Source organism: Gekko japonicus, unplaced genomic scaffold (assembly GCF_001447785.1).
Source record: "Gekko japonicus isolate JY-2015 unplaced genomic scaffold, Gekko_japonicus_V1.1 scaffold1744, whole genome shotgun sequence".
In the NCBI taxonomy this organism is placed as follows: Eukaryota; Metazoa; Chordata; class Lepidosauria; order Squamata; family Gekkonidae; genus Gekko; species Gekko japonicus.
In genome coordinates this window covers 369,222-383,934 of record NW_015164241.1, presented here as the reverse complement: position 1 = coordinate 383,934, position 14,713 = coordinate 369,222, and the positions used below count along the sequence as shown (strand labels likewise).

Here is a 14,713-nt window from a genome sequence, read left to right as displayed (position 1 = left end):
CCCCAGGCTTTTGGGGCATCCTCAGTCATCGTAGCCATCAGCTGAACTCAGAAGAAAACTCACTGGCTCACTCCCTGGGTCCCCAGGAGGGGTCATTTCTGTGCCTTGGGCAGGTGCTGCGTGGTGGTGGTGGGTGGGGGCAGAGGGGGTGACTAGGCAGTTCTCGAGTGGGTGTTTGGCCCCAGAGGGTATTGGGCAGGGTGCCCTGTCACCCCCCCAGAGGCGGGGAGGAAGGAGAGGGCTCAACCCCCCCCCCCCAAAAGGAAAAGTTGTTTCCCCCCGGGGAGGGTGAAGAACTGTTCCCTCTGTTTGCCTTCTCGCTGCGGGGCATCTTTGCGACTTGAGGAAAGTTGTCGCGACTGGACACGAGGATCCGGAACTCACTTGGAGCAGATGCCCCTCTCTGCCTGACAGTTTACCGACGCCAGCGTTTCTGCCCGAGTTTGCCTTCCTCCCTTCTTCAGAGCCAGTGGCCGCAGCGAGATCTTTTGGCAGCGCTTAGAATCATGTCTCCGAAGGCCTTCTCCCTTGTTTCTTGTGGGGGGAAGGTTCCGTCTAGAGGGAGCTCCTGGCGGGTTAGTGGAAGCTCTCCCTGAGATGGATCTTTTCGGAGGCTGCGGAGAACCACCACGTCGGCGTTGTTGTTCTTAGCTGAGTTTGTCTTCTGAACCTCTTTTTGGAGTAAAGTTGGATTCTGAACTTGAGCGTGTGCCTATGGGAAAGTGACGAGTGACATACATTGAAATCGCTTGTACGATGCAGATTGGTTGAAAAATCGTCTCCTTGCCAAGGGCTCCAATGAGTGGCACACAGTCAGCAATCACGGACAGGTCAGTATGAAGAAGGTTTTTGAGCATCCCCCCCCCATTGTTTAAACATTTGTTTGGAACTCTTTGTGTTAATCTTTTGACACAGTGTGAAATGTGCAGACGTTAACAGGCCCAGCTAAATAAGGTTGGCGTTTATTTTTGGAAATGACAAGGCCACTTCAGATTTGCTGATAATCAAACTCTCCCGGTTAGATTTGGAATTCAAATGCTGACTTGTTAATTTGGTTTTCAAGGCTCCCAGCCTGTTGCTCTGAATGTATTGTGTATGAATCTCTGGCATTCAGTCAGGGCGGTAGGAGTGCCGTTTGGAAGAATCTCTTAATTTGAACTTCGTAAAAATTTCCTGCTTTTGAGGGTGCCAGACTTTGGTAGGGAGGGTCTTTCTGGTTTAAGTGTGGAAGTATACCTAATACACTGGCTTGTTAGCCTACCAAATAGCACATTCACGTTCTTTAGTCATATAGAAGGTAGGCTCAATTTCTGTCATCTGTGGTACTGCTTCGTGGTATAACAACATGTAACATGTCGAGCTTCTCCAGGATTGGATGCTGGCATGAATCTTTGCAGTAGAGGAGAAATCTGTTGTTAGTACACAACACTGATATGCTCTCTTCAGTCTTTTATCCCCACTGCTACCCTGGCCTGGACCTCTGCTGGCTTCCCCCCCCCCCTCCGAAACTGGTGTCTTGGAGAAGTAGGCAGGACTGGAAACAAGAAGATCTGTGCTGTTCCCCTACTGCAGTGATGGCGAACCTTTTAGAGACCGAGTGCCCAAACTGTGACCCAAAACCCACTTATTTATCGCAAAGTGCCAACACGGCAATTTAACCTGAATACTGAGGTTTTACTTTAGAAAAAACAACTCATACATTAACTTAAGGTGATCCAAACAAAGTAAGGAAAGCAATCCCAAATGCTTTCACTTACTTAAAATTATTTGGCAGAGAATTCGATACTTTAATGATGGTCTGGGCCTGGCTGGGTCGATGGCACATGTGCCCACAGAGAGGGCTCTGAGTGCCACCTCTGGCACCCGTGCCATAGGTTCGCCACCACTGCCCTACTGGGTAAGATGACCTGTCGAGCTGAGGTTTCTCAGCTTTTGGGTTGCCTTAGGTTTCATATGGTATGTTTTATTTTTTAACTTGCATGTTTCTGATCCTTCTCAATCCAGTAGGCAGGATAACAAATATAAACTAAAAACCCAGGAGCCGTAATAGCTTCAAATAGTGGAGCTCAAATACACCAACATAAAGAGAAGGATGTTATATACAGTAATGTTAGCTGTCTTGTCTGGCAAGTACTCTGTGACTCTTCCAAATTGGGTGGTTCCTATTTCACTCTCTCAGAGCAAGAGAAGTTTGGTCCACATGTTTGACCTCATGAGGATCACTGCAACAGTTCCACGGGACTTGTTTTGCAGTTGAGTTGCAAAGAGAGCAGGAGGAGCAGAACGCAGAGATTCCAGAGCTGGCTTCGAGAGAGGCTAAGTGAGAGTGTTGGAAGAGTGCTGAGCCTGTAACAAGGCCTCTCTTTATATGAGGGGTGGGTTAGCATATTTTAATTTTGAATAGGGAACGTTGTACATTTTTCTGGTGTGTTCATTCTTACTGAAAAAGAGGGTGAAAGTGATGGGATGGTTTCCTCTCCTGTAGAGCATGTTCCTAAACACTTTTCACCATACCTTTTTTTAAAGAGGACATCAAAGTATATGTGTGTCTGTTGCGGCACCTAAGTAGAAGAACTATAGTTAGGTCTTTGGTTTACCTCAGGTTATAAAACCAGTTCCTTGCTGCCTGTAACACAGGAATGAGGTGGAAAAAATTATGCCGTGAGATATCCAGAAACATCATCAGCATAATACCTTTTACTATGACAAACCAAATTATTACAAAATAGTGATTGAGTTCCCCAGAAATCTTCAGCAGAGTGAGAACCAGTGTGGTATACTGGTTAAAGCATAGAATTAGATCTGGGGAGACCCAAGTTGAATTCCCTGTTCAGTCATTTAGCTTGCTTGATGACTTTAGGCCAGTCATGGTTTCTCAGCCTTCCCTCTCTCGCAGTCCTGGGGGGGGGGGGTGAAATGGAAGAGGAGAGAACTATTTGTGCCATCCTGAGCTCCTTGGGAGAAGGGAAGATCAGGCTAGATGCTCAGTCCAAAAGGGAGGGTGGGGGAGAAAAAAGAGATTTTAGGACATGTGATGTTTTGGTTGGTCAATAAAAGGTGTTCTGCAGCTTCCAAGTGGCTATTTGCGATCTTTCTAATGGGGAACTACTGAATTGAGCTGGCAAAGAGAAGGTTTTGGCAATGGGAAGATGATTGCTTAGCAGTGGGACACCGAGGATGATAAGAAGGGGACGGTAAAGGATGAGATGGTTAGACAGTGTTATCGATGCAACGAACATGAAGTTGAGCAAACTCCAGAGGACGATGGAGGACAGGAGGGCCTGATGTGATGTGGTCCATGGGGTCGTAAAGAGTCAGACTCAACTGTGTGACTCAACAACAACTAGGATGATTACTTCCTAGCAATGGGACTCTGGTTATGGAGGTTACTTGCTCCCAACTACTACTCAGTCGTGCACCCGCTGAAATCAGTCTCCCGCTTTTCTGATAAAAGAAGAGTGCATTGCTCTGTTTTTACCTTAAAAGGGACCCGTGTGTTCTGGTCAGAATTTGAAAGAGGTTCAAATATGGCTGGCATTCATATTTTTAAAAGAAAGCAGTCTTGTTTTGCTTGTCTGTCTCAGTAGAAACTTGAAATCTGGTTTGTACCTAGTGCCATCTAGCTCAGGTTAGCAACTCATCCTCCGCTCCATTTTTAGGCTATATCAAATTGCTTTGGGTTTTTCTGTCATACTCTCTTCCTTTCTCTCCTCCCCTGTTCTCTACATCTTTTTTAATAAACCACCCTGATGAAGAGTTCTGGGGATCTTGGAACCTTCCTTGTGCTGTTTGTTCTTTAAGTCACAGGGGAAGGCAGTATGGTGCTTTTGTGTTTCCACCCCCCCCCCCCATAGACTATCATGATCATTACTTTATGGTGCCATAGAAGTGATGGTGGAGTTATCTGATGCTGAAACAAGGCAGAGTCTGTATTATTATATTGGAACAGCCAATATAAAAATACGCAGACTTCCTTTTCCCGAACATTCCAAAATACTTGCTGATGCGGGTGAAACTTTGCTTTCTGTCTGCTGTCCAGATGTAGTAATAACAGTGACTGGCATGATGGGAAGCTTCCACTTTTCGTGCTTCTTTGCCTGACCTCTGCCCTAGAAGACCCTCTCTTTGTTATGGTGATAAGGTTATTGTTTTCATGGTCCCTCCCCTCTTCAGCTCTGACTTTATAAAGGTTAACACCCTATGCCGTGGAGTCTAGCAAATAAGCACTGGAGGAAGCCCATCAGTTACCTTTGTGGCATGAGAAAAGTAGTGAGTGGGTGACCATTCCAGTCTTTATTTTGACAGCAGGTTGGTCTCTTCCTTTTTTAGTGAGAGAAATGTACAGGTCTGTCCTTTCTGCAAGTCAGTTTCAGGCATGGTGCTTTGTAATGTGCTTTTTCTTGCAAGATATACATAACAGCTAGGCCATAGTTTTGTTGCTCTTACTGTCCATGAACTTTGATAGCCTAAGTAGCAATGAACCTTCAGTTCTTCCTGGAGTTTGCATATAGTCTGTTTGCATAGTACTTGTTTCTTCAGTCTATGTTGCATCAAGCTGTGCATAGATTTGCCATTGGCTTAAAATGACTACAAGTTTTCTTTGAAGGAAATGGTGCAAATTCAAGCCCTACATGCGTAAGTTCCCTGAGTCTAGGAGCTGCCACTGGATGCTTTATTTCCTCTTGGCTTTGGATCTGATACCAGGGTGGATGCCTTGTGGCCAGAGCCGAACTTGTTCGTTCTTCAGCTTGCAGATGATCTCATCTGTGGTCATTTTTGTCTTAAAATAACTACTCTCCCATGTATACGAAGGTCTTCAGAAGAAGCCTGGCTTAGAGTTTCCTCTTTGACTGAAGGCAGGTCGGTGGGGGTGAGGGAACAAGGCTTTTTTGCCAGTTTTTTATTTATTGTGGAACTTAGGGCTAGTGGTGCCCTTACCTTCTGTATGTTCATTAAGACCATTTTAAAAAATCTGTACTTCTGAGGGTAAGGTGGATACTGTGTTAAGAAGACCAGTGAATTTGAAGTCTGTTACGTAGGTTTAGTTTTGTAGTTCTGTTTTAATTAGTTGCAAAATGTTGTTTATTTTGTTTATGTTTGCTGAGACTTAGGGCAGATGCAATCAGACAGCGTAAGACAACCAAGGAACAGTGCAGTAGACTTAGGAATTAAAGAATCAGAGAACAAAACAGTCTAAAGTTGATTATGTTGCATCATGTAGGCGACTCTGGAAGCAGGAGCTAAATTCTATAATTCCTTCTCTCCCCCCCCCCTTTCATTGTATATCCCCAGCTCTATAAATTATCAGACAGCTGAAGGTTACAGTTTGTTCATTTCCTAGCACTTTTCAGAATTGGATTGCAGTGCTCTTGCACTGAGGATGGCAACAACTTTTATTTATTATTTATTTATTCACTTAATTTATATCCCACCCTCCCTGCCAAGGCAGGCTCAGTGACAAACAACTCTTTGGTTTTATTATGATTCTCCCTCATAGCTCTCTTCTGCCTTCCAAACAAAACTATATTAACTCTCTGCCCTATTCATATTTCTAGTATGTTTCTAAAGGCTCTTAGAGTGAATTTAATAATATCCCTCTCCTGTTTCTTTTGGGAAGCCATTCCAGAGTGTACATTTTTCTTTTCCCTTTAACTTTTCTGCCTCTTAAGCAATACTTGAGAAACAGTAGAGAGGACATTCATTAAGAATATGAAGTCTTGTATCTCTTAGGCTCATTCTGTTGCTCTGTAATCCATTTTACTCATGTTAAGGACATAATAGCAGTCTTTTCAATATGTCTCCTTTTTCCTAAGCTTTTTTGCAAAAAACAAAAACAAAACCACTCTTGGGTCCATCCTTGACTTTCACTGAGTTGACAGGATGACTTAACATCTGTATTTCTCAGTTCATGGCCATAAAGAATTGCATAACACATACAGACACACATGCACGCACACACACACACACACACAGAGAAGAGTTCTTCTGTCCTGGGCTGAAAGCAGGCAAGCTGGCTTTGGACAGTTTTGTTCTGTCATTTGTCACAGGCGACACATGGCTGAATGAGATAAAGGTTTTTATTTTTCTTCTCTGGCATGCCAGGACTTAGATGGGATTCTGAAATAACAAAAGTGATCAGCGCTCTAGTCTATTGTGTGGTTGTAAAAACCCTGCATGTACCTGCTTCCCTTTCTATGTACAGTTGAACAAAGCTGAAGGGAAGCTAATCGTCACATTGTGTGTTGAGCCTACTGCTGAGGCTTTGCAAAAGTGCTATGAAAATAATTCTGGAGGGAATTGTGTTTTTCAGAAGTTGATATCCATTTTGTACCTTTTCTGTCAGTTGCATTTTTAGAACCGTGTCAAAAGCCCCTGCTCCTATGATAATGAAATCGGCAGGCAGGAGGATTTATGTACAAGATTTTTTGATTGCTGCTTTGCCCTGTTGTCATACAACTTTCTCTTCTTTGCATAGATGTACTTCCTTTTGGGATGGGAGGAAATGTTAGTATGTCTTCATGGTAGTTGAGACATCTCGTTGACGGAAAACCAGGCTTCATTTTCCGAAGTGCACTGATTTTTCTATGAAATTCAGAGTTTTCATTGCTTTAGTCTTACTGAAAAGCTGAAGATTCTTAAGCCATTACCCAATTTGTTGCTTGTCATACTTGGGTAACCAGTGTTGGTAGCCCTCATTGAACAAAAAAATTAAGCAAATATTTCTTGTCATTAAGTTAAGCTTTTCTTTAGCTGTGTTGTCCATCACTGGGTCTGCACTCTAGTAATGAAGGATGTGTTGGTTGCCATCTAGTTCCTTTCTGAGAAGAGGGAGACAAGCTATCCTGTGGTGCCTGCCTTCTTCCAGAACATGCTTATTTTGCTCCTCATGGGTGCAGGTTCACACTGAGCAAAAAGCTGCACAGTATTTGCTTGTATGTGCCCTACAATGCTTGTGATGGGACAGGCTGTAGTTCATGGTCCACTATCTGGGACAGAGCTCTCATGCTTGCAAAAGGCAAGCTGGAGTCGTTCCCAGACAAAGGATCTGGGCATTCTTCTGTGGTGTCGGTTGGAACAGGGTTTCCCAAACTTTTTGTCTTGAGAGCCCCAATGTAGTCCTGGCAATGTGACAGAAGCCGTAAAATGGCGTATTTTCGATTCAGTAGGTACCCAAATAAATAAAGAGGCAGAGTTTTGGAATTCTATTTTTATTTCTTGTATCTTTGTCTTAGATTTCTTTGAAAAAAGACTTTATATTAGAATATTAATAGCAAAGTAACAGGGTGATGGTTGTTGGAGGTATTTTTGTATTTTAATAGGAAGGATGCACTTGTTTTGTTCACTAATGTACTATGGAAAGCTGGATTCTTATATTGTGCACCATCAAGTCTGTTCTGTATTCTTGTTGTCACTTAATATAAAAATCCAGTTCCATACAGTTTGTTCTCAAAGTCCCCCCTCCCCATAGTCCTCAGACGAGGCCTCTCCAACCTTGTCGATAGCTGCGCAGGCAGAACAGTTTGATGCAAGTCCAGTAGCACCTTAGTGACCAACAAGATTCTCGGGGTATGAGCTTTCGAGAATCCAAGCTCCCTTTGTCAGGCACGACTGGGAATGGAGATCTCTGAGTCTTTGTATTCCAGTCAGAAGATGGGAGGGGTGTAGCAAAGAAGGAACTCAGGATGCAAAAGTGCAATGCATATTGTAATCAGCTTGATTACGCTGAGTGGAAATGCTTGAGGCAGGCAGATTTAGCTAAGTTAGCAAAGCAGAGTGCACTAAGAGAGAAAGTGTGGCCCAGTAGTGTCCTCGGGACAGTGGGAAAAGAAGTCAAGTGCAGTATCACAACTGAAGTAAAAAGAAGGCAAGGGCAGACAGTCCTCTCCTGCTACCTAAGGCACTGCTGTGCCCAGTACCCATCTCTCCCACTTAGCCTTTCCTCGTATGTTCCCCAGAGAGCACTGAAGTCAGGGTCACAAAATCACCTGACTCTCCCTGGTCCAAAAGATGTCAGATTGGCCACCACTAGAGCCAGGGCCTTTTCAGTGGTGGCTCCACTCTGGTGGAATAAGCTCCTGGAAGACATCAGGGCCTTGTGGGACCTTTTACAGTTCCGCAGGGCCTGTAAAATGGAGCTCTTCCACCAGGCTTTCGATTAGGAGCTGCCATTGCTAAATGAGTCATCGGAACTGAACATGCTATGTCCCTTATGACACAACACTGGATATTGCCTTCAGACCACTTTATAGGTTGCTACGCTGGTTATTGCCTTCTCTTATTGTAAGACATCATAGGAACCGCCATCTGTATGCATTAGCACTTTATGTGATTGTTGCTTATGTGAATTTTATCGCACCTTATTGCTTTATTGTTGGTTCTGGCAGCAGGAAACCTGAGCACCTGAAGTGTCCATGCTTTTCTCTGCAGAGGCCGCTCTTGATCTAGGAGGGCTGTGAAGAGTATCTCCACACAACTCCATTTCCTTTACTGCCAGCACAACATGAGCAGTAAGGTGGACTTGGGTCACTTGGTCATTTCAGTGCAAGATACTCCTCTGATGGGGCCTGGAAAGGGGAAGCAAAGTTATGGAATGTCCCTCTCCCCTGCTGCTGGCTCAGAGCGAGCATCCTCTGCATTGGGGAAGACCCGCTACCTTGCAGAGCCCCTGGACCTGTTATGCAGAGCCTTGGAGTGCCACAGGGCACTCTTAAGGAGACTCTGTGTCAGAACACTACATATGAGCTCTTTAATTCCGGACTTCTTGTCTAACAGCAGAACCTGAAAGTGAAGTAGGTAAAGGCAAAGGTTTCTCTTGCTCGAAAGCCAGTCGAATCCCACTCTAGGGTTGCGGTGCTCATGTCAGTTTCCAAGCCGAAGAGCCAGCGCTGTCCAAAGACATTTCTGTGGTCATGTGGCCGGCATGACTAGACACCAAGGCGCATGGAACGCTGTTACCTTCCTACTGAAGTGGTACCTATTTATCTACTTGCAATTTCTTGCTTTCGAACTGCTTAGGTTGGCAGGAGCTGGGACCAGAGACGGGAGCTCACTCCATCATGCAGCACTCGGGTCTCGAACTGCTGAACTACCGACCTTCCGGTCTGCAGTTCAGCGTCTTAACCACTTGAGCCACCGCAGCCCCTGAAAGTGAAGTACTGAATATTAACTTCATCTACAATATATTATGGACTGCACCAGGTGTTATGGAGGCATATCCCAGGGAGCAGCAGTCTAGTATGATCATGCTCTTAGGCTGTATTCTCCCTAAAGGGGGGCCCTTTAGAAAAAGTTACAAGTTGGGGTCATTGCCATTTACCAGAACTATACAGTTATCAGCAGGCTTATTGTTCTGCTGAGAGACAGAACCAATCTGGAGTGTGATTTTCTGGTTTTGAAGAAAGCCATGGGGTTAAGGTAATTACTTGGGTGGAGACAGTTAGCCAAACACATGTAAACCTTTCCTTGTGTTGAACTATTTGTGACACGAATTAGTACTGTTTACAGAGGATTTAAGATTGAGAACAGTAGTGATATCCAAGTATTTTCATTCTGTAGAGACTGTTCCCTTTGGATCCAGCCTGAAGGAAATCAGTTAATGGATCTTTGCATTTCATACTGGTTAACAGCCTGAAGAGGGAGAAAAATACTCTATACTGGCTGTTAGAATACTCGAGGGATACATTTTTTCACCATCATCTGTATCCAATGACTATTACATGATATTTAATCTTAGAACTTGTAGGGTTTTTTCCCCTTGCTCAAAGGAAATTGTAAGTATATCCAGATTCCAGTTACTGAAGAGGGTGGGGATTGCAACCTGCTATGTCTTATGCTGCCTCAATGCATGCGTCTTAATTCTTGCCATCAGAAAATTAGGGGGGAAATTCATGCAGTTGTAGCATTAAGACTTCCAGCAGATTTGGATATTGGTTAAACAAACAGTGAAAAACTGACCTCTTCAATAGTATATTGTCATACACATACTTTATTATATTGTGAACAAAATCTTTATTATATTGTGAAAAATATCTTTGAAAATATGTGATGACAGTGTATATAGGAACTATAATAATCTAGGCTTTCACATCACTGGCTAGTCCTTCTGAGAAGTCTATACAATCCTTTTTTAAAATTTACTTTGTTTCCTAGATGTTTGAATGGAATTATTTATGTGTTGCCTTCTGTTTTGAATGTGGAATTGATAAAGGTAAAGGTTCCCTTGCTCAAAAGCCAGTCGAGTCCGACTCTAGGGTTGCGGTGCTCATCTCCGTTTCAAAGCCGAAGAGCCAGCGCCGTCCGAAGACGTTTCCGTGGTCATGTGGCCGGCACGACTAAACACCAAGGCGCACGGAACGCTGTTCCCTTCCCACTGAAGTGGTACCTATTTATCTACTTGCAATTTCTTGCTTTCGAACTGCTAGGTTGGCAGGAGCTGGAACTAGAGATTTTATGTTCTTTGAGACTAGTCAAAAAGTGGTACATTGATACTGAAATATTAATTTTTTAAAATGTTTTAATGCTATTTGTGTGGTTACAGCTTTGAGAGTGTAGTAAAAAAGTGAATTATACATTTCTCAAATTCCGTACATAGAACCATATGTAGTACCTGTTATGTATTTAAGAAGATAACAGTGACAAACAGCACATTCTGTAACTTAATCTTCGTCAGCAGGTCTCCTAACAATGTTTCAACTTCCTCTTCAACTTGAATCTTTTTGAAGCATTTTTGCAGTGTCTGGGAAGCCCTAGTCTGATGGAAGGGTAGTATATACATTAAAAATATTCCTTTCTTTTCCTCCTCTGTGAGCAGCAGTTATTGCAAGGAGTGCTCTGATGAGGCAGGGAGAAACATTCAAAGTTGACACAAATAACCCCTGAAATGGCAAAACTATAAAGAAAACCATAATATTGTAAAGGAATGAATGAAATACAAAACAAGATGCTCTCTTTAAGACACACACACATGGGAAGACGCGGTGTTGATTTAGTGTGGATTATGAATACAAAGTGAAACAAAATATAGGAGGACATTCTGTTATGAATAGGAAATTACAAGAAGTCGTTCAGCACACTGTACAGAAAATATTTATGAACATAGTGCTGCTCTTATTAATGCTCTTTCTGTTTCTGTGGTTTTTTTGGGGGGGGAACTTTTGATTTTAGAGCACAGCTTTATTCTCTTTGCATCTCTTAGAAACATCAAAGAGAAAACATCAAATAAAAATAACATTTGTACGAAGATTCTTGCTTCATAGAAATATCTTCTGGGAATTTGTCCTAGCAGATTTGCTGGCTTATTTAGCTGTTGTCACAATCTATGTGCTGCCATTTTTACAACTTTAGAAATATAATCATGTGGTATGAATTAAGAACAAACCCTTTATTTATCCATTGTATATTCCATACTATCCCATACTGTTTCAATCCCTGACCACCACAGCCAGCAAAAATCAGTCTTGAACTTTATCATGTTATAAACTTGTGCAGCCTCTACTTCTTAGTAGACAGTTTTGTATATCCCATCCTGCTACTTGATTCGACTTTCCGGTACCTTTGTGTTCTGTAGAGTAGCAAGAATTTCTGTCATTGACTTGCAAGAGCAAATAAACATGGCTGTATTGTCCATGGGATGGGATAGTTGTGTAAACTAGTCAGTTTCCCCTTCAAGTTCATATCTGGTTTCTGCATTATCTAATCTGTGTGGGCTGTCATTCTGTTTGTCAGATGCCCTTCAATGTCCTGCCATTAATGACCAAAGTATTGCGGTCTCTGTTAGAAACACATTGTTCTCTTCAGGATTGCAACAGGATGTGCTGACTTGGGAGATGCACTTTAAGCCTCTAAACTTGTTTAAACAGCTCAGCGAAATTATTGCTTCTGTTATGATCTCATTGGGGGATGCAGCATGAAGCACAAGGTGTGAATTAACCAAAGGGCCTCTGGTGTGGATAAAGAAATGGCATGTACAAACTGCCAAAGGGAGAACTGCCTCACTGCCTGCCTGTAACCACATGAATGAGGTGTGGCTTTGCAAGGGCAGCATGCTTGGAATGGCTTAATCCTCTGCTGTACAAACTGTGTGCTGCAGAGAATTTTAAGTTATTCAGACAGTTTTCACTGCACTTACGTGCCCTGTTCTAGCCCAAAAGAGTTCCTGTTTGTTTAGGAAACAGACTGCAGACTTGCGGCTTAGAATCCCAGTTTTTCATGTCACATGACAGTATTTGGCTAGCTTTTAATGTTGATAAATTGAAAGCTCATGGTTGTCCGTGAGCATCTGAACATAAGAGAAGCCATGCTGGATCCGGCTAATGTCCTATCCAGTCCAACACTCTGCATCACACAGTGGCCAAAACCCAGGTGCCATCAGGAGGTCCACCAGTGGGGCCAGAACTCCAGAAGCCCTCTCAATTGTTGCCCCCTAAGCCCCAAGAATACAGAGTATCACTGCCCCAGACATAGTGGTCCATCTATACCTTGTGGCTAATAGTCACTGATGGATCTCTGCTCCATATGTTTATTCAATCCCCTCTTGAAGCTGTCTGTGCTTTTAGCTGCCACCGCCTCCTGCGGCAGTGAATTCCACGTGTTAATTACTCTTTGGATGAAGAAGGACTTCCTTTTATCTGTTCTAAGCCTACTGCTAATTAATTTCATTGAGTGCCCCTGGGTTCTTGTCTTGTGAGAAAGGGAGAAAAGTACTTCTTTCTCTGTCTCCTCTATCCCATGCATAATTTCATAAATCTCTATCATGTCACCCCATAGTCATCGTTTCTTCAAGCTAAAGAGCCCTAGCCTCTTTAACCTCTCTTCACAAGGAAGGTGTTCCATTCCCTTAATCATTTTAGTTGCCCTTTTCTGAACCCTTTTCCAATACTGTATCTTTTTTGAGATGCTATGACCAGAGTTGTACACAGTGTTCCAAATGAGGCTACACCATAGATTTACGTATACAGGGGCATTAGACTACTGGTTTGCAATCCTCTTCCTAATAAACCCCAGCATAGCTTTTGCCTTTTTTATTGCAGTCACACACGTCAACATCTTTAGTGAGTTATCTGCCAGGACTCCCAAGATCTGCCTTCTGGTCAGTTACTGCCAGTTCAGACCCCATCAATGTATATTTATAGTTAGGATTTTTGGCTCCAGTGTGCATTACTTTGCGCTTGCTCATGTCGACCCTCATTTGCCATATTGGCGCCCACTCATCCAGGCTTGACAGATCCCTCTGGAGCACCTCACAGTCCTCCCTGATTCTCGTCACCCTGAAAGCTTAATGTCATCTGCAAACTTAGCCACTTCATTGCTTACTCCAAATCATTAATACACAAGTTAAAAAGCATCAGATCTAGTACTGAACCCTGTGGTACCCCACTGAATACTACCTTCCACTGTGAAAATTTATACTCTGTTTCCTTTTAATTAACCAGTTTTTAATCCACAAGAGGACTTGTCCACTTATCCCATGACTGCTGAGTTTACTTAGGAGCCTTTGGTGAGGAACTTTTATCAAAAACTTCCTTGGTCTAGGTAAACAATACCTACTTGGGTCACCCTTGTCCACATGTTTGTTTACCCCTTCAAAGAACTCTAAAGGGGTAGTGAGACAAGGGTTGCGGTCACACAAACTAAATAATACACATTCAATCCACTTTCATTGCACTTTCCAACTGGATTTTGCCAGTTCACATAGTAAAAATCCTACTGGAAAGTGCACTGAAAGTGGATTATTTAGTGTTTGTGACCGCAGCCTATGTCTTGCCTTACAGAATCCATGCTGATTCTTCCTCAATAGCTTTTGTTCATCAATGTGCCTATTCTATCTTTGATCATGAGTTTCACCATCTTACCGGGTATCAACATTAGACTGACCAGCCTGTAATTTCCCAAATCTCCTCTGGAACTTTCTTCAAAGATGGGGGTTACATTAGCTACCTTGCGGTCCTTGGTAATTAAGGCAGATTTTAGTGATTGCATATTTTTGTCAGTTCACATTCAGGTTTTTTCAGAACTCTTGGATGTATGCCATCTGGGCCTCATGATTTGTCAGTTTTTAATTTGTCCATCAGTCATAGAACCTCCCATTTTCCACAGTGAAGGCAGAGACAAAAATGCATTCAGCTTCTCTGCCATTTCCCTATCATGCTTTAGTAGTCCTTTCACCCCTTGGTCATTCAAGGGCCCCACTGCCTCCCTGGTTGGTTTTCTGCTTCTCATGTATTTGAAGAAATTTTTATTGTTGGTCTTTATGTATTTTGTAATATGTTCCTCATAGCCCCTTTTTGCCTGCCTTTTTGCCTGCCTGATTGCCGTTTGCCAAAGCCTGTGCTCCCTTTCATTTACCTCCCTTGGATTAATTCCACCACTTAAAGGAATCCTTACTTTTACTGCTTTCATTACTTTGTTTATTAACTATGCAGACCTTTTTTAATATCTATTTCTTCAAATTTTATATCTTCATCTATTCATCCCTTAAGGGATTTGACCCTCCTTACCATTCCTTTCAGTTTCTTCTTCACAAGCCCCTCATTTAAGTAAAGTTACCTGTTCTGAAGTTAAATGTGGTTGTGTTGGTCTTTTTGGGCAGCTTCCTATTTACATAAGTGCTAAACCTACTAGCATTGTGGTCACAGTTCCCAGCTTGTGCTGTCACATTACATCTCTCACCAGGTCTTAAGCATTACTTAGGACCAAGTCCAGGATCACCCCCCCC

General features: G+C 42.9%; 1 protein-coding gene across 1 annotated transcript in view; it reads left to right on the top strand.

Annotated features, from left to right (window-relative positions):
- Window positions 1–630: 630 nt before the first annotated feature.
- Window positions 631–14,713, top strand: part of ARHGEF12 (Rho guanine nucleotide exchange factor 12) — a 140,424-nt gene continuing 126,341 nt past the window's right edge. The window contains exon 1 of the mRNA XM_015408614.1: window positions 631–830. Coding sequence (XP_015264100.1) covers window positions 799–830 — 32 coding nt within the window. The 5' untranslated portion in view covers window positions 631–798. The remainder of the gene's footprint in view (window positions 831–14,713) is intronic.